Here is a 26,447-nt window from a genome sequence, read left to right as displayed (position 1 = left end):
ACTACCAAGATCTGAGAAACAATCGCTGAGTTTTGCTGCTGCTTATTGTTGTTGGATCTGCAAAACCGTAACCCTAATTTTTGAGATGCGATTTTTGATGTGGAAATATAGAGATGCAGATACATATTTAATAGAGAAGATGAAGATGAAAGAATGGGACTAGATACATATACGATGATTTTGTTTAAAAGGGAATAAGAACATGAATATATGTAAAAAAGGAAAAGGAAGATGAATATTTAAAAGGAATAGGGGAAGATATAGTTAAAAAAGTAAAGATACAAAAGAATATTTAAATGTTAAATGACAAAAATACCCTCACATGCTTGGCATATGACTAACTTCAACGGAAGAGTTTAACAGTGTTAGTGAACTGGACTGTCCTTGATCCACTTTTAAGTCACAAGGACTATCCACACTCAAAACAGCAATTTTGTCTATCCATGCTGGCTGGTACAAACCACAGGGACTATCTGCGCAATTTTCTCTCTATTATATAGTGATAATTTGTACCGTACAAATAAATAATGTACAATAAAAGTGAATTTAAAAAAATATTAATAAAAAAAAGTGAAATTGTTATCACCCTTAGTCAATATATTAAAACCTAATTGATTTATTCGATTTGTTCCATAGAGGGGATAATACTTCTTTAATGGATCAAGATCATTTTAAATAAAGTTATTATTATAGTTTATATAAAAATTACAAATACAAATATACATATATTTTTATTAAAATTGGTTTTGTAAATATTCGATACGGAGTACTTATTTAGTTTAAAATTTATTTTTATATCTGATAAATCAAGAAAATGTGAACTTTTTATGTTAGTGACCTATTACCGTTTTGATAATATCTATTTCACACGAACTCCAACTTGGTTTATTCAAAAGTTTAAACACTAATAGTTGAAAGGGCTACAAATTTCGCTTTTATTCAGTTATAAATAGTTAGTTCCATCTGACATAGAAATAATTAGATTTTGATAACGATCGCCTTTAAGACCCTCGTTAAGATACATGAACACTTGTATATAGCAATTGATTATTAACTTAAGGGTGACGGTTACTAGATTGTACTAGTATTTTATGCGTTTTAAAGACAACTCTAAGAGTTGTCGTTAGCAAAATCCTTAATTTTGCAACAATGTAAGTTAGTTGCTAATTACTTCATCTTGTCATTGCTGATGCTAGCTTTTACATAACTAAATGTACTCCGTAGCTGCCAAATTATCAACAATGTATTTTTGTTCCCATTTTATCAGCAACATGTCATCAACCTAAAACATTGCAACAATTCAGGGTATCGTTGCTAAATTAGCATCGACTTTACAAAATGGGCAATGACTTTGAACTTATCGTTCCTTTATTCCATTAAATTAGGTACATGGTAATAATAATTAAGAAACATCAAGTACAAGAATTTTTCGAATGAACATAAATGATAGATCAGAAAGGAGCGGAATGGGGCTCCTTCGAGCCACACTGATCAGGACTAGAAATGACAGTGGTCATGCTGCATTCACAAACCATCTCGATGGTTGCAAGGTTTCCTTGAAGCTTGTGAATCGAATCTGCCCTCTCGATAGCCTTAGCCATATCCCCGACCGCCATTATTGGTTTCAGTCCCTATAATAGTTACCACCAAAAATATATCAACATCATTCATCTCAAAACACTTTACAAGCATCAACATTATCGTTGACGCTTTCTAGCTATGTTCTTGCTCGGTGGCTGAATGGTAGTTAGTGGTGTCACTGCTTAAATATTCAAAACAATTTCCACTAAATGGCTTATTTCAATGGTGTCAATCAAAAATATTTACACTATCTACTAGTGTTACTAGTAAAAAACTAACAAATTTCTACTACATCGCATATTTCACTGGTGTCTCGTGCTACCACTCAACATATGGCAGGTCCGTTCGTGTTCTTGCTTACCTCGTTCAATATACGAGAGGCTTCGGATGGTTCATTGTCTTTCAGAACACCAACCGCTACTTCCTGTTTAGCAAACGAAAAAAAATAATTGAAGTTACATTACACGTGAAATTATTTGCACGGTTTGTAAAGACGGCGAACGTACCCGGGCTTGGTTGAGTACGACTTGGTTTAAGGTCTTGGGCTCATTTTCAATGGGGCAGCAGAAGGTAGCCATGGGTATGATATGGTTTAAAGAAAGGTGTGGTGACAAATAGGTGCACTTTGATAATAAGGTTCTTGAATATAGCGCCAGATATTGAGGTTGACAAAATCAAATGTTGCCTATGATTATGATATTCACGGACTAATTTAGAGATCTTAAATTTGACAACAAGAAACCGAGAAAGAGACAAAGGCAACTATCTCATTCAAATCCCGTGCTTTACAAGAGTAAATTTAAAGAAAAAGAAACTTAAAGATATGCTTCATATGATGACTTGGATGCATTTCTTCTCAAAGAAGAAATAAAGTAGGTTCGTCATGTACATTGTTCTTGATGTTGACTAGCATTGTATGAATGCAACAAAACTGACGAGGTATTTTCAATTGGGTGGTGATATTGTTAGATGATAGGTTAGTGGCCCAACCCGATTGTGGGCTTGGGTCCGTTAGGGTTTATTAGGTTATTAGGGTTTCATGTGTAACTATAAATATGGGCTAATGTTATCAGTAATATTCACGGGTTTCATTATCAAACATGGTAATCAGAGCTTAGGTCTATACGACCCGTCAATTCACCATCCATCCCTACTATCCAAAAAAAAACCCCTAATAATATTGTTCGTATTTATAGTAGGGTTATTAGGGTTTCATGTGTAACTATAAATATGGGCTAATGTTATCAGTAATATTCACGGGTTTCATTATCTAGCAGATATATGAAAAATTTGACGACAGGAAAGTGATATCGCCTATTTTATATATGTTTAGAAAATCATTTTAAGGCGATAATATTCTCATTTAAGCTAAATAATATCTTATTCTAATAAACATTTGATGTTTTATGTATTTGGAATAGTTTGTATGATTTTGTAGGTGAATTGATGAAAAGAGGAATTAAAGATGTTAAAAGATCGAAAGTTAGATGATTCACGGTGAGGAATAAAGAGAAGCCTAAGATAGTGAAAACATCTCACGTCTATTCATTTAGTTGTCATCTATCATATTGAAGAAATTCCAGAAACCCATAACTGCATAAAAGAGTCGCCGACGATCCAAAGAGCCGCTAGCCTTCATCCAAAATAGCCGCCGACTATCAAAAGAGTTTTCAACTTGGAAAAGAAGGTTCAAGAAGAGTCAAAAGAGCCGCCGGCTATCATTGCCAGCCGCTGACTAAATTGGGAAACAACCGACGGCTGTCCAGAGAGCCGCCAACTCGATTAAAATTCAAAATCCTGAGAGTTTTGCCCTATAAATAGAGAGGTCAACTGTAGAGTTTGATATCACTTTTCAATTTTAGTTTTATTACGTGTTTAGTTCGTTTTTCTCTCAAGACAGTTAAGGTTTACATTTCAAGCTTTCAAGAATTCTAATATCCTAACGGTTGTTCTTCAATATATTTAAGGCATTTCTTATTTATATTCAATGTTTACTTTAATTTATTCTTACATGTCTACTTCATATTTATTAATGTTTCTTTGTTTGATTATTATTTATAATTGCATGATGAGCTAAATTTGTTAGTATTCACTTGGTATTAACATGACCCCTAGTTAGGATTAATGACTATTTTCAAGATGTTTTTATAACTTGTTTGAATTAGAATTCTTATGCTTTAGTAAAGACCATCGTTTATCTAGAGATTGAGATAGAATTGTATGCGTGAGTAAAGTATAGGTTTGATGAACCTAGTTAATCCAAGTACTTGCCTCTTACTAGTTTTCTATGCATGTTAACCTAGGTAGTTATATTTGTTATTAATTGCGAACCAGTTGAAGATAATGAATTAACTACCATACATCTAAGTCTTGGAATGTAGATGACCTTTGCAACATATTATATGTCCACTCGATGTATAAAGTTGGAGATTTAATGCACCTAGTTGAATTAAACACTTAAGTCATAATTATCAACCTAATTTATGATAGGATATCGAATTACTAGTTGGTCTGACTTAGTAACTGGATATTTGAACTAAAGTACAAGTCATTTAAGCTATGCCATAATCAAAGATTTTACCATAGCTAGAGGAATTGTGACAGTCCAACTAAATACCTTTTTTTATTATATTGTCTATTTGCTAATTAATTATTCTTAGATTAATTACAACTCCCCAATCAACTGTAACATCTATAACAAAACTCAATAGCCATACTTTCTGTGGGATAAACTAGACTTGCATATTAGTTATTACTACCTTGATCAGGACTGTTGCGTGCAATATGTAGTTAGTTAGTTAGTTCAGTTTGATAAACTTAAGAGTCGGTCTACGCACATCAGAAGGTGCGCTTTCATGCATGCTTTTTAAACATAGTACAGCAAAAAAAACACAAAAGAGGTATACCGGGTTTAGTAACATTCACCCAAAAAGTACTTTTTCTTCCACGGTCGAAACTCTTCCTGAGAAAATGGTAGACCCGGAACTCTGGTTTAGGTTTGATTTTCAGCTTTTTAACTAAAGTTTTGAAATGTGGCGTACATCTTTCTAAGCAAAGAGTAGACCCGGATTTAGGAGTTCCGGTTTATGGTCAGAATTTTAGCTTTTTGACAAGAGTTTTTACTAGAGTTTAGTGTAATAATGTAACCCAAATCTGAGAGTTCTGAGTTTGGACTAGGGTTTTCTCTTTAGATACCATCATTCAATCATACCTAACACACTCCTACACTCATTTATGTCCAGAAACCAAATTAAAAATAATTCTAACTGAGTTAACCAAATTTCTAACAAACAATGGAAGATGATTGATATTTTCTTGCAAAATTACCCAAATCCGAATTCTCCAAACTTTTTCCGATCCTTTTCAGTTCATCTTAATTCTCCGAATTCTCCGAACTGTTTCCAATCCTTGGCAACCTCAAACCATAACACCACTAGCACCACTATTACTCCCTCCAGTTCCAGACTGTCATCTTGATTACGTTGAACTTGGATATAATATTACAGGTCCAACAGGTGTTCTCCAGGCTGCTTATCTTCGTTGAAGCTAGGTTCAACATAACTAGGATGAACATTCGAGGGCTACTGAGGATTTTATATTGGAAGTGCTCAAAGAGGCAGCATCTGATGAGAGCTTTGAACAAATTCGGTGGCTTTCTACGATACATTGGGCATATCATGATGATGGTAATAACATATCGGGTTTTGTTTCCAATTGTATATCAAAGTTAAATTATATATCCAATTGTGACATGTTGTTTATAATTGAAGTGGAGTCGAATTCAGGAGGAATTCCTAGATATAACTCACAATAATTCTAGCCATACGCATTTTAGTTAACCCATTTTCCGAAACTGGTCCGTCTACGGGTAACCCCATAAAACTTGAATAACTTGTAAAATAATGGGGGTTCATCGACAGGAAAGTGAAGGTGTGTGTCTCTGTATGTCACCTTTCAACTAGTGCGGTAATTAATGCGTGATCCATCTTATGAAATCCGATCGAAAAAACACCGGAAAAACCCGCTCGTCCAATATAAAGAAAGATGCGCTCGTTTATTTGTTTATTCTAATGAATCTTAATGTGATCCCAAAGATTTTTATTATGTCTTCTTGCTAACATCCGCATCTTTGCAATACTATCGTTAAATATCTGTAACATCCTGAATATGGGCCTAGACGTAAGATGACTATTTTTGCCTTATGTGTTGCTAAATGTCATTTTATGAATTGTATGTTTATAATTATTTGACTATTTGGTTGAGTCCGGTTTGTGACAAGGGTTACAGAACACGTTTGTTTGTTAAATTTGGACTTCGTTAGAACTACCTAACGAGGTGCGTAGCGTATCAGATAACTGGTAAATACCCGTGTAATATGGGGAGTGAGTTTTATACACACTCCTTGACTACTAGTGGCTTGTGACCATCCATTTTTTCCATTTGAGAACTCACACACTCGACCAAACACACCCTTTGATCTTAAACCCTAAATTGAATCTTGTTAAATAGTTAAATTCCAAGTTTGGTAATTCATTTCTTGTGATTTCGTGATTAAGATAAGGTAAGTATTTTACATTTTCATGCTTTAAATTATGTTGAAATTGGGTTTTTGTGTAATTGGGTAAAAAGTGTATTTTTCGCATGAATCTTGTTGTTTAAGTGTTTGTAATGTTGTTTAATGTTTAAGTATTGTTCTATGTATGTTTGTGCACCTTTGTGAGCTTTGAATCGACCAAAAACATCAAGGAATCGTGATTTTGGACTTCAACCCAATAGCAGATGTTGGTAGGTGTTCATCAACAACCACACGTGTAAGCTCATATCCGCGTGTAAGTTTGTACCCGCGCGTGTAGATACATGTGTAGGCTCAACCGCGCGTTTGGGCTTATCTCAGACGCGGGTAAGACTTACCCATGTTCTTACTTTCACCCATGCATGTGTGTGTACTGTTCATGCACGCGTAAGTGTTTTCCGCGCGTATATGGCTTATCATACCACAGTGGACACGTATAGACTTTCATGCGCGCATAACCGACTTTTACGCACATGTAGGGGACTCACGCGCGTGTGTGCCCTGTCAGGTTATAGGTCTTGTGCAATTTTGACCCAAGTGTACTTTTGATATGTTGAGCTGTTTAATTGTTTGATCATGATGTGTATGATGTTGGACAGTGTACTGAATCCGTATATGTTGTACTCAAGTGATGAAAATAAGCAGAAGACTCAGTAAGATTAGTCCACTGAGTTCTTGCGGATATCGGTGAGTGGAACTATCCTTTCGGATATTAGTATATATAGGGATGGCAACGGGCGAGAAAAAACTCGTGACCCGCGAGTATCCGATCCGCGACGGGTGGGTAACGTCATAAATTCTTACCCGCGGGCACGGGTACGGGTAAAAATTTATATCCGCCGATGGGTCGCGGGTTTATACTACCCGCCATGGGTAAAACTCGATCCGCAAATCCGTCTACTTTTTTTAAATTACCCGTGAGTTTATACATACAATTATTAAATTTAAAAGTGGTTTTAGTTATAATATAATAATTATTAGATATAAAATATTACATATAAGTAAAAAATAATAATTTTTAAGTCATTTTACATGTAGTTTGTATATATATGGTTTAAAATTAATAAAATTTTTGACTTTTTAATATATATTTTTTACTAAGTTGTATATTTTTATTACCCGCGGATCACGGGTATCCGCGGGTCACGGGCATGGGCGAAATATTTTTACCCGCGGGCGGATAACGGGTCTCAACGAGAAAAAAAACAACCCGACGGGCAGGTCGCGGGTATATAAGATCCGCGCCCATTACCCGCGGGTGCCATCCCTATGTATATAGTAGCAAGTTGTGCTACTGTGGTTATGTCCACTTGGTTAAATTGCATCGATTATATATATAATGTTGATGTACCATGTTGATTGTATGATTGTATGTGCACTTGTTGATTCAACCTTGATTTGTAAGGTTGAATGTCCCGAATCGGCCTTGATTTGTGAGGATGGACTCAAGAGGTCAACTTTGATTTGTGAGGTTGGGTTCGAATGTTACTATCTGTGTAGTATAGCATTGAATGATGCAGAAGTTGTGTCGAGATTAGTATGTGAAGGAGTCGGTAACAGGAAATATAGGTAGTGTAACACCCCTTATTTTAGGTGAGTAACGACGTTCCATATGTCGTCGGTAAAGTACCACTAAAAGCTGAAAAGTGCCACTAAAGCCTGGATGCATTCAAAAGTGCCACTAAAATTGTCAATTAAGAAATTGTAAAACTCAGTTTTCTGTTAAAGGAACGACGTTCCAGGTGAAGGAATGACGTTCCAAAACCAGGAACGACGTTGTGATCAAGGGAAATGGGTACCAGCGAACAGAACAAGTTAGAGGCCGCTTTAGGAATGACGTTCTTAATTAGGAACGACATTCCATATGAAGGAACGACGTTCCATACTGCAGGAACGACGTTCCTGTGTCTGGTCTAAGATTCTAACCCGTTTTAAAAAGGATTTTAAGTGGGGACAAGTTGGTCTTTTCACACATGGACGGCCTTATAGCATATGGATCAGTTCTAGATCCATTTCAATTGCATGTTTCACCTACTCAAACACTCTCAAACTTTCTAGAGTGAGAAACCCATTTCCTAGTGTGAGAAAGCCTAGATTGGAGGTGAAAGAGGTTGAATCTCTCCAAAGTGCAAGAGTTAACATTGTTCATCTTGCTTCTAGCTACGAGGTGATAGTGGTGGTAAGTCCTAACTCTGATTTTCATTCAATTTGAGGTTAGGGTTTGAGATTGCATGTTCTTGATATAACTCATCTAGCTTACAAATGGGTGTTAGAAGCTAGTGTGAGTGCTGATTGACCCTTGTTGGTGGGTTTTAGGTTGATAAATGTGTTGGTCATGTGTAGATATGTGATGTGTGCGAGGTGTAGTACGAAATAGATTATATTTTACTATGAAATACTATTAAATACGCTACAATTTTACACAAGTTATTTATTTATTTATTGAATGGATATACCTAAACCTTGCTACAACACTTATAGGCAGTGTACCTAATCGTAGAGTAGTGTAGTTTTTAGTAAGTCCGGTTCGTTCCACATGGATACAACTAAGTTTAACGCTATATTTATTTTAAACTATATTTGTATATATATATATATATATATATATATATATATATATATATATATATATATATATATATATATATATATATATATATATATATATATAAGTAGTATTATTATTATTATAAAAGGGGAGTTTTACCGTTTAATGACCGGTTTATCGATTTTAGAACTTAAATCACAATTAAAACCTAATGTAAAATATTAAAATTAAATATGACTTAATTTAAAGCGTAAAGTAAATGACGATAAATAAAAATGCGATAAAATAAAAGTACGATAATTAAAAGTGAAAGAACCCGTTCATATACATTATAAATGATTCACAATAGTTGATTACATCGCCAGGTATTTGACCTAGATACATTTTACAAACATTGCATTCGTTTTTAAAAGACAAACTTTATTCACATCTAAAGTTGACGGCATGCATACCATTTCATAATACATCCAACTATAATTGACTTAATAATAATCTTGATGAACACAATGACTCGAATGCAACGTCTTTCGAAATATTCCATGAATGACTCCAAGTAATATCTTTAAAATGAGCTAATGCACAGCGGAAGATTACTTTCAAACCTGAGAATTAACATGCTTTCAAGTGTCAACCAAAAGGTTAGTGAGTTCATTAGTTTATCATAATCATTCATTTCCATTATTTTAATAAACCACAAGATTTTTATTAAACATAATTCCAATAGCAGAATCCTCTCGTCTGCATAAAGGTAAAATCATTTCCAATAATATAATAGACCACAAGATTTTCATTTTTCATAAACATAATCCTCAAGCAGAATCCTCTCGTCTGCATTAAGATAAAATCATTCATATGGTGAACACTTGGTAACCGACATTAACAAAATGCATATAGAATATCCTCAAAACAGAATCCTCTCGTCTGTATAATAGAATCCTCTCGTCTGTATAACAATCGAAGTACTAAAGCATCCGTACCTCGGATGGGGTTTGTTAGGTCCATAGATCTATCTTTAGGATTCACGTCAATTAGGGGTACTGTTCCCTAATTCTTAGATTACCAGGCTAAAAGGGGCATATTCGGCTTCGATCCATTCAGCCATATAATGTAGTTTCGATTACTTGTGTCTATTTCGTAAAATATTTATAAAAGCAGCGCATGTATTCTCAGTCCCAAAAATATATATTGCAAAAGCATTTAAAAAGGGATCAAATGAAACTCACAATACCGTATTTTGTAGTAAAAATACATATGACGTCATTGAACAAGCGCAATGTTGGCCTTGGATTCACGAACCTATATTAATTATATATATTTATATGTTTGATCAATATCTGTCTAACAATTTAGGTCAAGTCGTAGTGTGTCACAATCCTAATGCTTGAGACTAAAGATGCAAAAGTCAACAAAAGTCATATTGACCAAAATGTCTTCCAAAATTTATACATGATTATTATATAGTTTAAATATAGTGGTTTTATTTATTTAAATGTTTTTAATAGATTTTATTAAAGTAAATAATATAGTTCTTTTATTAATAAATAAAATTTTATATTAAAATTTATATAATAAAAATATACTACCTCCGTCCCTAAATTATTGTCCTGTATTCCATTTTGGGATGTCCCAAATTAATTGTCTACTTCCATAAATAGAAAGGAAAGGAGATATTTCATTGGTGGATCTGGAGAGAGAAGATATTTCATTGGTGGAGAAATAAAGTTAGTGGGATTTCCTAAAACTGTGTGTTTTTTGTCTAGGGACAATTAATCTGGGACGGAGGGAGTACTTTTATATATCTTAAGTAATAAAATTTATAAAGTTCATTTAATATCATAAAAATAATGTAATAGGTATTATTAATGTAATTACATTATACGTAGTAAAATATCTTGTATCACATATTTATTTGATAAAATAATATTGATAATAATAATAATAAGTAAAAGTTGTATTATTTTGTAATAATTATTATTATTCTACTAATAAAAATAACAATAATTATATTTTCTAAAAATGATAAAATGATAATTTTTATTAACAATAGTACTAAAATGATAATGATAATGATGTTTCATATTAACAATGATATTTTTATTAAAAATAATAATTTTAGTAAAAATGATAGTTTTAATATTAATAATACTTTTAATAATAATAATAGTAAAATAATGAAAACGATATTTTTTCTTTAAATCAATATCTTACAATATCTTAATTTCATCATGATACTCATACACATTATTTCCTAATCGCTTCGTTTAATAGTTTTTAGTCGTCTTTTATATCGCGTTCATATTAATAATAATAATAGTAATCATAATAATTAGATGTTACTAATATTAGTTTTAATTATAATAATACTAATAATAATAATATTAATGATAATACTAATAACTATTTGAATGATAATAATAATAATAATAATAATAATAATAATAATTATAACCTTAACGATAATAACGATAGTAATAATAATAAAAATAACAATAATATCTTTTATTAATAACGATAATGATAATAATAATAATAATAATAATAATAATAATAATAATAATAATAATTATATTATAACGACGATAATAACGACGATAATAATAATCATTTTTAAAAATAATATAAAAATTCAATTGACTATAACTTCTAAACCGTTCATCGAAACCATTCGATATCTAAATGAAAAGTTCTCAATTTTTCGCTAGCTTTCCAACGACATGCATATCATATACCTTATCTTAATAGCATATGTATTTAATTCAAGATTCAACATAACCTATCTAACGACAATAACGAACGTATAAGCATGCATAATCCTATATACTCGAGCACTAGTCAGGGATACAGTAATAATATATAAAAGTTAAGTTATGAGTGCTCACGTATCAATATTGACATTCAATATTGCAGGAAAATTACGTAGACACAACGGAGATGATAAACACTAGTTTGACTCACGAGCAATACTCCCGAACCATACCCTTAACCTCCATAGCTATAACCCATAATTTCCTTAGCTCTATCCCGCTCGAAAAACAATTTCAAAATCACTCGGATAGCACTCCGTCGTAATATTTTATGTATACTAATAATATCTTGAAATAATACGGAGTAAATATATATATATGTAAATCGATTGAGAGAGTTTTGAGAAAAATATTTTCAAGTTTCTATGAAATAATGAAACCTATTGAATTCTATTTATAATAGATTTTTGAATTATTAAAGTGAATTATTAAAGTATGAATTATTAAAGTGAATTATTAAAGTATGAATTATTAAAGTGAATTATTAAAGTATGAATTATTAAAGTGAATTATTAAAGTATGAATTATTAAAGTGAATTATTAAAGTTAAAGTAAAGTAAAAATAAAGTAAAGGTAAAGTTTAAGTATAGTAAAAGTATAAAACTATGTACGTATAATACACGTATAAATATATATAATATTAATTTAAATCGTTATATATATTTAATAAAATAAAATATAAATATCGTTATCTTATCATACTGGTTAAGTAACGAGTTGTCAAAAGTGGTTCTAGATATTTATAAAAGTTATATACGTTTTAATTATAAATTTCTTTTTAAACTGAAAACGTTTTTGTACGTTTGAAACTAAATCAAATAAATATGATAATTTTATTTTCCAAAACTAAATATATTTAAGAATCATTTTGTTTAAAGGTTAAAATAATAGAAATCGTTATATCATAAAACGTTTTAGAAAAGTAGAATCATATATATTCATAATAGGTTTCAAGTTTTTAAATTACAGTCTGTTGGTGAAGCATGGGATAAAGTTCAAATGTTAAATAAACGTATGAAATCATCTTAATGAGAAATGTCGAGTTACTTAACTTGTCGATATCCAACATCTAAGTTATTTACACTCCACGTTCTTACTTATAAATCACTTTACCATTTTTCGAATGTTGTCAAAAAGAATAGATTTCTTAAATCACAGTGGACTGCATAACATAGACCCGTAATCATATCACAATGTATCTGATACATCAATCATTTGATATTATCTTCTAATTCCATCGATAAACATATTGAAACAAATACGTTCATGTAAAGTATAATACGTTTAATACTTTATTAATATTCTCAAGTTATAATATATATATATATATATATATATATATATATATATATATATATATATATATATATATATATAGATATATATATATACACATATATATACATATTTATTTATATATAACGGTTCGTGAATTGTCGGAATTTGGTCGAGGTTATAATGAATGTATGAACACAATTTAAAATTCTTGAGATTTAACTTAACAAACTTTGCTTATCGTGTCGGAATAATGTAAAGATAAAGTTTAAATTTGGTTGGAAAATTCTGGGTTGTCACAGTACCTACCCGTTAAAAAAATTTCGTCCCGAAATTTGAATGGGATGGTCATGGCTGACAATAAGTATGTTTTCATGACGTATACGAGTTGGAAATTAGAGTTTTATTATCATCAAGTAATATAGATAAAGCAATTTGATTTTTGTGAAGAGTACGAGTAAAGTTATCACAAAAGAATGAAATGAGTAATTTCACGTTATTTTTAACTAATGACATAATCACGGTTGATTTCCAAAATTCAATGAATTTAGAGAAGATCTTCGTAATAAGATTTGGTTCTTCGATAATTAAGGAACTTAGGATCCGCTTTGATTAAATTCGATAATCTGTTTTGATTGCTCTGTCAGATATTTTACTATATATCCACCCCTTCATTTCCTTATTTCCATAACTCACACCTTTTATTCTTTCTCCCTCAATTCATACTTTATAGCATTCGCTAATATGCTCCATCCAGTTCTGATTCTTGATATACTCCTAACTTTCATATCTGTCATTCTTCTTTTTCATCTGCCGCCGGAAGAATCTATTTACTTCTACTATACTCTTGGTTTTATAGCGTTTTTAGTTCTCCCGTGTCTTTATATTGCTATATGTATCGATATATATGGTTTGTAATTTCTGGGTTGTTGTTGGGTTTTATATCTTCCCTTATACTTCAAAGTCCCTGCTTCTGTCTTCTATAATCATTTTCATCCACAGTTAATACTCCCTCCTATTTGTTGTGATTTATACTCCAATTTCTATTTTGGAGCTTTGTCCTTTTGTTTCTTCTTTTTGCGATTAAGCATAGCTTGTAATGGTCCATAATTCGTAGATATAAATTTCGGAATGAATTGTTAATGTTCTAAGAAGGAAATGGTAATGGCACGGTTTTGATTTGTTAAACTACCAGAATACCCTGGAAAAGACCGAATCATCAAGAAATATTTTCTTAATATTTTAGAGATTAAATAGAATACAAGAGTCGTGTAACATGGCACATGATGATGTTATGATCTGTGAATCATCGCGTTCCGTTTAAAAACTCAGCATGACTTACTGTAATATAATCACGTTGATCAAGTATCATTATATTATACTAACTCATGCTTCAGTTCCCAACACTACTTCAATAGTATACATATTTTAAATTCGAATTTTTCAGAATTTAGAAACTAAAATAGTTTGTTTTATGATGTAACACAGATAGCGCAAAGAGATAAATGATTTCGAATAACAATAGTTATGAAGATATCTTCAGAAACATTGAATATATTTATAATGAAAGATATGATGATATCTTAGAATATCTAAGATCAGAGGATGATGAAAAATATTATTCACAAGGGTTTAGAGTCAGGAGTAAGGTATTTGATAATAATTTCAGCAGACGCTGAATCATTTGAATTCTTTGAAGGCAGGTTTAGTATTTGTGATTTGTCCACAGCCTCCTTCATGGTTTGCTTAATCCGTTTTCCAGTTCCAAACCTTCCCTTTTTTCTGAGCTTTTCCAACACACTATTCTTTATTATCAAACTTTTGACTGTTAAGGTCGTTTACAGTTTTTGCTGCTTCATCAGCATTTTCCAAACTTCGGAGAACTAGTTCGCAGTTTAGGGTGTTTTTCAGAAACTTCACATTCGAAGTATATAAGTCTAGGAGATAGACGTTATATATACACCTATAACCGTTAGCGGATACATGCTGCAAGATTTCAAAATACTGATTACTGATTCCCAGTAATTGGCATGACAATTCTTGTTACAAGATGCGGATGAGTAAATGATGAAGTTTCGATAAATATAATGATTTTTCGGAAAGTCAAAAATCAGTGAAGTTGTTGGTAAGTTTATTGCTAATGTGGTGAGACATAAATGGTTCTCCGGTAACGATGACGAAATGGCAACGTCTATATCAAGGTTATAATAAGACTGTTTCAACTGAAAAGTCGAAGTTGACTTGCTGGAGCTGTGACAAAACTGACTAATTTGAAAAGGAATCGCAAAGTTATTTTTGCTAATAAATGCCAAAGGGTCTGACACAGATACGTGTTAAATTATGACTCTGGTTTCGAGAGCTTTTCAGATGCAAGACTGTGGTTAATATGTGGTTGGATCATCATCTCGATTGTTCATTATTTGAAGTGTCTTCAGGAATTTCGAAGGGTTTTGAACACAGATTGTAATCGTTAATATACATATGATGTCCTAACATAATTTTGAAGTCAAAGTATAGCTTGTGAAAGATGTAAGGATCTAAGAGTGATGATTTTGGTCATATCTCGAGTTGAATACTGAGATTTCAAAATCAAAATATGTAATTAAATTTTGAATGAGTATGGTTGTTTTGATTTCTATAAAAGAATGTATATTGTTGTGAAAGTAGGGAATATAATGGATGATTTGCTGAATCAGATTCGAAGAATGTAACATATTAATTGTGAATTTATATATCTCTCGGGTATTACCTACCCGTTAAAAAAAATATTTCACAATTAATATTTTGTACAAAAGAATTTTATTACAGCCTTTATGAAAATATATATATGTATATTTTCTTCTGATGTAACATAGATTTAATGAGTTAATATTAAATTAAACTCATTTGATTTACGGTTGAAACTAGAATTAAATAATCCTTAAAGGCTTTAAAAAATTACATAACTTTTACGGAGTATTTCTTTAATGATATTGAAATTATGAATTAATACTTCATTATTTGTTGATGTATGATGTTCGATTCGTGGAATTCTTGTGAATTTCGCAAAGTACGAATGATGTTATTTGAAAAGTTTCGAGTACATCGATGATGAAAGTGTAAAATCAAATATATATTTGAATAATACACTTGATTTATTATGAGATGAAATTTATTGAATTAAAACAGAGATTGTAGTTAACGATGGTTAAGTTGTTAAGGAAGGATGTACATCTTAGCATATTAGTAATATGAATTTAATCGAGTAGTATCTACCCTTATTGAATTCATACATAATAGCTTAGTACGAAAGATTTATTTTGATCTCAAAATTTATATATATATATATATATATATATATATATATATATATATATATATATATATATATATATATATATATATATATATAATATACATATAATTTTTTCAGAGGGAATGAGTTAATACTTCATAACTCGTTGATACAATATACGCGTTATTGATTCGTAATGATGTCCATGGTAATTCTTGAACTGGCGGAGCTTGTGATGTTATAGGTGCTGCTGATTCTGACGATACTGATAGCACTGACTGTTCTGGTGATGCTAACGGTACTGTTGATGCTGTTGGTAAAACAAGTCTAGCTTGTAAATCGCACACCGCCCTATTAGGGTTTCTATTCTTCCTTCTACCATTTTGGTTCACTCATCTGATTTATGGTTAAGGCTAGAATAGATAATCTCTGAGACTTTGGAGATTACATAATTGCCACCGAATGTTTCTCCAATGAAGTTATAGATTAATACTTCATCGATCATTGTTGTTGGTACTACTTGGTATCTATAGTGCGTATGATGTTGATGCTTGAGGTACAGATTGTGATGTTGAGGTATGGGATGCGGATGTTGTTGTTGGTGGTGGTGATGGTACTGTTGGTGTTGATGATGGTGGTACTGGTTATGCTGCTGGTGCTGCTGCTGGTGTTTGTAACCTTTGCACCATATTCTCCAAAGCCACTACCCAAGCGCGAAGTTCGTTGACTTCTTCTATTACACCGGGGTGATTTTCGGTTCGGACGAGCGGATAAATAAGATCTAGAATTTGGTATAGTATATAATCGTGACGAGATGCTCTATAAATGAGAGAGAAAATGGTGTTTCGGATAGGTTCGCCGGTAAGTGCTTCAGGTTCTTCGCCAAGAGGGCAATGTAGTGGATGGAAAGGATCGCCTTCTTCTTGTCTCCAAAGATTAAGGAGGCTACGAACTCATCCCCAATTTATCCAGAATATATGATGGCTTATTGGTTGATCCATTCCGGTCACACTGCTTTCGGAGCTCGAGTGAAACTCCATATCGGAATTTGAGGAACTTTAACTAGTGACGAGTTCCATTTCGTACGATTGAATAAAGGATTTTTTTCCGATATGAAATGATTTCCGGCTATCGGATGGTATTCTAATTACATAGAATATCTATATATATATATATAGAGTAAAAGATTTCATAGATTACGGAGGAATTTACGAAATATGACAGGCAAAGTTTACAGTAACAGATACGCTAAGATGTGATTTAGCAGATACGCTAAGATATGAATTTTGTCTATACACTATTCAAGCAATCAATGCAATAAGATGTGTCTAGACTAAGAATGATAAGTAGGTAATTTCCGACAAAAATGATAAGCAAAACTTTTTACATGCAGACACGGTCGAAGTCCAGACTCACTAGTGCATCCTAACGACTATCAGTTAGATACACTAATGCAGAACTGGTTCGCTAAGACCACCGCTCTGATACCAACTGAAAGGACCCGTTCTTATACATTATAAACGATTCACAATAGTTGATTACATCGCGAGGTATTTGACCTAGATACATTTTACAAACATTGCATTCGTTTTTAAAAGACAAACTTTATTCACATCTAAAGTTGACGGCATGCATACCATTTCATAATACATCCAACTATAATTGACTTAATATTAATCTTGATGAACGCAATGACTCGAATGCAACGTCTTTCGAAATATGCCATGAATGACTCCAAGTAATATCCTTAAAATGAGCTAATGCACAGCGGAAGATTACTTTCAAACCTGAGAATAAACATGCTTTCAAGTGTCAACCAAAAGGTTGGTGAGTTCATTAGTTTATCATAATCATTCATTTCCATTATTTTAATAAACCACAAGATTTTTATTAAACATAATTCCAATAGCAGAATCCCCTCGTCTGCATAATGGTAAAATCATTTTCAATAATATAATAGACCACAAGATTTTCATTTTTCATAAACATAATCCTCAAGCAGAATCCTCCCGTCTGCATTAAGGTAAAATCATTCATATCGTGAACACCTGGTAACCGACATTAACAAAATGCATATAGAATATCCCCAAAACAGAATCCTCTCGTCTGTGTAACAGAATCCTCTCGTCTGTATAAAAATTGAAGTACTAAAGCATCCGTACCTAGGATGGGGTTTGTTAGGCCCATAGATCTATCTTTAGGATTCGCGTCAATTATGGGTACCGTTCCCTAATTCTTAGATTACCAGGCTAAAAGGGGCATATTCGGCTTCGATCCATTCAACCATATAATGTAGTTTCAATTACTTGTGTTTATTTTGTAAAATATTTATAAAAGCAGCGCATGTATTCTCAGTCCCAAAAATATATATTGCAAAAACATTTAAAGTGGAGCAAATGAAACTCACAATACTGTATTTTGTAGTAAAAATACGTATGACGTCATTGAACAAGTGCAATGTTGGCCTTGGATTCACGAACCTATATTAATAATATATATTTACATGTTTGATCAATATCTGTCTAACAATTTAGGTCAAGTCGTAGTGTGTCATTTAACGACCCGTTCATACAGATTATAAACGATTCATAATAGTTGATTACATTGCGAGGTACTGACCTCTATATGATACGTTTTACAAACATTGCATTCTTTTAAAAAGACTAACTTTCATTTCAACGAAAGTTTACAAATATGCATACCAATGATATTATCATGTTCCTAAATATAATTGACTAATCTGACATTCATCTATTAATAATCTTTTTGAACTCAAATGATTTGAATACAATGTCTTTTGAAATATGCCATGAATGACTCCCAGTAATATCTCTAAAATGAGCAAATGCACAGCGGAAGATTTCTTTCATACCAAAAGGTTGGTGAGTTTATTAGTTTATCATAATCAATCATTTTCGTAATATTAATAGACCACAAGATTTCAGTTTCCATAAATATCCGTACACTCGCAAGTGTATAAAAGTATTCTATAAGTTGTTGAGCACTTCGGTAACCATACTTAACAATTAATGTGGCATATTCCCTTTATTATGAAATCTCCCTACACTGTACCAAATGTAGTAAAAACGAAATACTATGCAACCGTTTACGATACTAGAGCGACTAGCCCGGTTGGGGTTGTCAAACCCGATAGATCTATCAATAGGATTCGCGCTTACATGCTCTTACAACATGTAAATATTAATTACCAAGCTATTAGGGAAAAATATGCAAAGTGGTACAACTCAACGTAGAATATATTTTTAGTACTTGTGTCCATTTCGTAAAAGAGTTATAAAACGGCGCATGTATTCTCAGCCCAAAAATATATATAAAAAGGGAGTAATGAAACTCACGTATCAATATTATGGTTCAATATTGTAGGAAAAGTGCGCAAATGCAACGGAAATGATAAATGCAAGGTTGACCTTTGATTCACAAACAAAACCCCCGAACAATACCCATAACCTGAAATGTCCCGTTCTTATTGATTAAAAACGTTCCATATTAATTGATTTCGTTGCGAGGTTTTGACCTCTATATGAGACGTTTTTCAAAGACTGCATTCATTTTAAAACAAACCATAACCTTTATTTCATCAATAAAGGTTTAAAAAGCTTTACGTAGATTATCAAATAATGATAATCTAAAATATCCTGTTTACACACGACCATTACATAATGGTTTACAATACAAATATGTTACAACAAAATAAGTTTCTTGAATGCAGTTTTTACACAATATCATACAAGCATGGACTCCAAATCTCATCCTTATTTAAGTATGCGACAGCGGAAGCTCTTAATAATCACCTGAGAATAAACATGCTTAAAACGTCAACAAAAATGTTGGTGAGTTATAGGTTTAACCTATATATATCAAATCATAATAATAGACCACAAGATTTCATATTTCAATACACATCCCATACATAGAGATAAAAATCATTCATGTGGTGAACACCTGGTAACCGACATTAACAAGATGCATATATAAGAATATCCCCATCATTCCGGGACACCCTTCGGATATGATATAAATTTTGAAGTACTAAAGCATCCGGTACTTTGGATGGGGTTTGTTAGGCCCAATAGATCTATCTTTAGGATTCGCGTCAATTAGGGTGTCTGTTCCCTAATTCTTAGATTACCAGACTTAATAAAAAGGGGCATATTCGATTTCGATAATTCAACCATAGAATGTAGTTTCACGTACTTGTGTCTATTTTGTAAATCATTTATAAAACCTGCATGTATTCTCATCCCAAAAATATTAGATTTTAAAAGTGGGACTATAACTCACTTTCACAGATTTTTACTTCGTCGGGAAGTAAGACTTGGCCACTGGTTGATTCACGAACCTATAACAATATATACATATATATCAAAGTATGTTCAAAATATATTTACAACACTTTTAATATATTTTGATGTTTTAAGTTTATTAAGTCAGCTGTCCTCATTAGTAACCTACAACTAGTTGTCCACAGTTAGATGTACAGAAATAAATCGATAAATATTATCTTGAATCAATCCACGACCCAGTGTATACGTATCTCAGTATTGATCACAACTCAAACTATATATATTTTGGATTCAACCTCAACCCTGTATAGCTAACTCCAACATTCACATATAGAGTGTCTATGGTTGTTCCAAAATATATATAGATGTGTCGACATGATAGGTCGAAACATTGTATACGTGTCTATGTTATCTCAAGATTACATAATATACAATACAAGTTGATTAAGTTATGGTTGGAATAGATTTGTTACCAATTTTCACGTAGCTAAAATGAGAAAAATTATCCAATCTTGTTTTACCCATAACTTCTTCATTTTAAATCCGTTTTGAGTGAATCAAATTGCTATGGTTTCATATTGAACTCTATTTTATGAATCTAAACAGAAAAATTATAGGTTTATAGTCGGAAAAATAAGTTACAAGTAATTTTTGTAAAGGTAGTCATTTCAGTCGAAAGAACGACGTCTAGATGACCATTTTAGAAAACATACTTCCACTTTGAGTTTAACCATAATTTTTGGATATAGTTTCATGTTCATAATTAAAATCATTTTCTCAGAATAACAACTTTTAAATCAAAGTTTATCATAGTTTTTAATTAACTAACCCAAAACAGCCCGCGGTGTTACTACGACGGCGCAAATCCGGTTTTACGGTGTTTTTCGTGTTTCCAGGTTTTAAATCATTAAGTTAGCATATCATATAGATATAGAACATGTGTTTAGTTGATTTTAAAATTCAAGTTAGAAGGATTAACTTTTGTTTGCGAACAAGTTTAGAATTAACTAAACTATGTTCTAGTGATTACAAGTTTAAACCTTCGAATAAGATAGCTTTATATGTATGAATCGAATGATGTTATGAACATCATTACTACCTTAAGTTCCTTGGATAAACTTACTGGAAAATAGAAAAATGGATCTAGCTTCAACGGATCCTTGGATGGCTCGAAGTTCTTGAAGCAGAATCATGACACGAAAACAAGTTCAAGTAAGATCATCACTTGAAATAAGATTGTTATAGTTATAGAAATTGAACCAAAGTTTGAATATGATTATTACCTTGTATTAGAATGATAACCTACTGTAAGAAACAAAGATTTCTTGAGGTTGGATGATCACCTTACAAGATTGGAAGTGAGCTAGCAAACTTGAAAGTATTCTTGATTTTATGTAACTAGAACTTGTAGAATATATGAAGAACACTTAGAACTTGAAGATAGAAATTGAGAGAGATCAATTAGATGAAGAAAATTGAAGAATGAAAGTGTTTGTAGGTGTTTTTGGTCGTTGGTGTATGGATTAGATATAAAGGATATGTAATTTTGTTTTCATGTAAATAAGTCATGAATGATTACTCATATTTTTGTAATTTTATGAGATATTTCATGCTAGTTGCCAAATGATGGTTCCCACATGTGTTAGGTGACTCACATGGGCTGCTAAGAGCTGATCATTGGAGTGTATATACCAATAGTACATACATCTAAAAGCTGTGTATTGTACGAGTACGAATACGGGTGCATACGAGTAGAATTGCTGATGAAACTGAACGAGGATGTAATTGTAAGCATTTTTGTTAAGTAGAAGTATTTTGATAAGTGTATTGAAGTCTTTCAAAAGTGTATAAATACATATTAAAACACTACATGTATATACATTTTAACTGAGTCGTTAAGTCATCGTTAGTCGTTACATGTAAGTGTTGTTTTGAAACCTTTAGGTTAACGATCTTGTTAAATGTTGTTAACCCAATGTTTATAATATCAAATGAGATTTTAAATTATTATATTATCATGATATTATCATGTATGAATATCTCTTAATATGATATATATACATTAAATGTCTTTACAACGATAATCGTTACATATATGTCTCGTTTAAAAATCATTAAGTTAGTAGTCTTGTTTTTACATATGTAGTTCATTGTTAATATACTTAATGATATTTTTACTTATCATAGTATCATGTTAATTATATATATATCCATATATATGTCATCATATAGTTTTTACAAGTTTTAACGTTCGTGAATCACCGGTCAACTTGGGTGGTCAATTGTCTATATGAAACATATTTCAATTAATCAAGTCTTAGCAAGTTTGATTGCTTAACATGTTGGAAACATTTAATCATGTAAATATCAATCTCAATTAATATATATAAACATGGAAAAATTCGGGTCACTACATAACCTCCTTAGATATAACCCATAAATTCCTTAGCTTTAACCCATTTGAAAACTCATTTTGAAATCACCCAAACATAACCCGTCGTAGTATTTTATGTATACATAACTAATATAAATAATTATATAAGATTAATAATACTAATAATCTTAATAATAATAATAATAATAATAATAATAATAATAGTAATAATAATAATAATAATAATAATAATAATAATAATAATAATAATAATAATAATAATGAATATGATACGGAGTAATATGTGAAGTTTTTTATGAATGTCTTCATAGATGATCGAACATATATATAGATAATAAATATAATATTATAATAATATAATAATATAATAATATAATAAAATAATAATATAATAATAAAATAATAATATAATAATAAAAGGAATCAAACGTGTGTAATCTTAGCCACCCCATTTTTGTTAGTTTATGCCGACAGTTTTCACGGACTGGTATTTCGTACTCTGTTGCTAATAATGGACGGGTAAAAATATGGATAAAAATTCCACTTTTTATATTTGAATATACATATATATTTGTTTTGGTCTTAAACTTTATAAAATTAGTTGTAAAAAGGTTTGTTTATAAAGTTTGTACGCGTAATATGTGTTTTCCTAGTTTTTGACTGAACAAAGATATATAATATAATATTAATTTAAATATAATAATGTAATAAATATAATAATATAATAATATTGAAATAAAATATAATAATATAATAATAAATTTAGAATCAAATTGAATCGTAAATTGTTAAAAAAGTCGTATTTATTAAATACTTCAGGGTATTTTATGTAACTTATAATTAATAATTTCTATCATATCGCTTTCATGTGAAGAGTAAATTAATTAATTCGTTTCATTTACTATTCAATAATAGTAAATGAATTAATTTAAATTCAACTATTTAAGCTACACGTTGTTGTACGTTGTGCTTTACAAATTGTACATTTTTAATTTAATTTCGTTTTTTAAAACAAATTACAAAAATTATATCATAAAAATAAAACGACTTAATACATAAAATTTTTAATTTGAAATAGCATGGTTTAATAGTAATTTTTTTTATCATTTCATATATAAATATTATAAAATTTAGTTTTCTAGAAATAATTATATTCAAAATCATTTTATTAAGAGGTTATAATAATAGAAATTATTATATCATAAAACGTCTTCGTTTAAGAAAGTAAAATCATATATAAATCATGACGGGTTCGAGTTTTAAATTATAGGTTGTTCGTGAATCATAGGGTAAAGTCCAATGGTTAATTAAATGTATTGAAAAAATATTTTAATGCAACACATCAATTTGCTTATCTTGTCGGAGTTATCAGAGTTTAAATTTGGTCGGAAATTTTCGGGTTGTCACATGTCACAATTCTAATGCTCGAGACTAAATATGCAAAAGTCAACAAAAGTCATATTGACCAAAATGTCTTCCAAAATTTATACATGATTATTATATAGTTTAAATATAGTCATTTTATTTATTTAATTTTTTTTAATAGATTTTATTAAAGTAAATAATATAGTTCTTTTATTAATAAATAAAATTTTATATTAAAATTTATATAATAAAAATATACTTTTATATATCTTAAGTAATAAAATTTGTAAAGTTCATTTAATATCATAAAAATAATGTAATAGGTATTATTAATGTAATTATATTATACGTAGTAAAATATCTTTGTATCACATATTTATTTGATAAAATAATATTGATAATAATAATAATAATAAGTAAAAGTTGTATTATTTTGCAATAATTATTATTATTCTACTAATAAAAAAAACAATAATTATATTTTCTAAAAATGATAAAATGATAATTTTTATTAACAATAGTACTAAAATGATAATAATAATGATGTTTCATATTAACAATGATATTTTTATTAAAAATAATAATTTTAGTAAAAATGATAGTTTTAATATTAATAATACTTTTAATAATAATAATAGTAAAATAATGAAAACGATATTTTTCCTTTAAATCAATATCTTACATTATCTTAATTTCATCATGATACTCATACTCATTATTTCCTAATCACTTCGTTTAATAGCTTTTAGTCGTCTTTTATATCGCGTTCATATTAATAATAATAATAGTAATCATAATAATTAGATGTTACTAATATTAGTTTTAATTATAATAATACTAATAATAATAATATTAATGATAATACTAATAACTATTTGAATGATAATATAATAATAATAATAATAATACTAATTATAACCTTAACGATAATAACGCTAGTAATAATAAAAAAAATAACAATAATATCTTTTATTAATAACGACAATGATGATGATAATAATAATAATAATAATAATAATAATAATAATAATAATAATAATAATAATAATAATTAGATTATAACGACGATAATAATGACGATAATTATAATCATTTTTAATAATAATACAAAAATTCAATTGACTATAACTTCTAAACCGTTCATCGAAACCATTCGATATCTAAATGAAAAGTTCTCAATTTTTCGCTAGCTTTCCAACGACATGCATATCATATACCTTATCTTAATAGCATATGTATTTAATTCAAGATTCTACATAACCTATCTAACGACAATAACAAACGTATAAGCATGAATAATCCTATATACCCGAGTACTAGTCAGGGATACACTAATAATATATAAAAGTTAAGTTATGAGTGCTCACGTATCAATAGTGAGATTCAATATTGCAGGAAAAGTACGTAGACGCAACGGAGATGATAAACACTCGTTTGACTTACGAGCAATACTCCCGAACCATACCCATAACCTCTATAGCTATAACCCATAATTTCCCTAGCTCTATCCCGCTCGAAAAAAAAATTTCGAAATCACTCAGATAGCACTCCGTCGTAATATTTTATGTATACTAATAATATTTTGAAATAATACGGAGTAAATATATATATATATATATATATATATATATATATATATATATATATTTATATATATATATAAATCGATTGAGAGAGTTTAGAGAAAAATATTTTCAAGTTTCTATGAAATAATGAAACCTATTGAATTCTATTTATAATAGATTTTTGAATTATTAAAGTGAATTATTAAAGTATGAATTATTAAAGTGAATTATTAAAGTATGAATTATTAAAGTGAATTATTAAAGTTTGAATTATTAAAGTGAATTATTAAAGTATGAATTATTAAAGTGAATTATTAAAGTTAAAGTAAAGTAAAAATAAAGTAAAGGTAAAGTTTAAGTATAGTAAAAGTATAAAACTATGTACGTATAATACACGTATAAATATATATAATATTAATTTAAATCGTTATATATATTTAATAAAATAAAATATAAATATCGTTATCTTTATCATACTGGTTAAGTAATGAGTTGTCAAAAGTGGTTCTAGATATTTATAAAAGTTATATACGTTTTAATAATAAAGTTCTTTTTAAACTGAAAACGTTTTTGTACGTTTGAAACTAAATCAAATAAATATGATAATTTTATTTTCCAAAACTAAATATATTTAAGAATCATTTTGTTTAAAGGTTAAAATAATGGAAATCGTTATATCATAAAATATTTTAGAAAAGTAGAATCATATATATTCATAATAGGTTTCAATTTTTTAAATTACAGTCTGTTGGTGTAGCATGGG

General features: G+C 30.0%; 1 protein-coding gene across 1 annotated transcript; it reads right to left on the bottom strand.

Moving 5' to 3' along the window:
* Window positions 1-1,348: 1,348 nt before the first annotated feature.
* Window positions 1,349-2,206, bottom strand: LOC139892688 (uncharacterized). Its single transcript, XM_071875805.1, has 3 exons — window positions 2,088-2,206; window positions 1,943-2,005; window positions 1,349-1,631 (listed from the first exon to the last, which is right to left on the bottom strand). The coding sequence occupies exons 1-3, from the start codon at window positions 2,157-2,159 to the stop codon at window positions 1,452-1,454; spliced, it is 315 nt and encodes a 104-aa protein (XP_071731906.1). The 5' UTR covers window positions 2,160-2,206; the 3' UTR covers window positions 1,349-1,451.
* Between the last annotated feature and the right edge of the window lie 24,241 nt (window positions 2,207-26,447).

The sequence above is a fragment of the Rutidosis leptorrhynchoides genome, chromosome 2, assembly GCF_046630445.1.
Source record: "Rutidosis leptorrhynchoides isolate AG116_Rl617_1_P2 chromosome 2, CSIRO_AGI_Rlap_v1, whole genome shotgun sequence".
NCBI lineage: Eukaryota > Viridiplantae > Streptophyta > Magnoliopsida > Asterales > Asteraceae > Rutidosis > Rutidosis leptorrhynchoides.
Note: the sequence above shows the minus strand (reverse complement) of the source record. Positions and strands in the feature narration are given on the sequence as shown.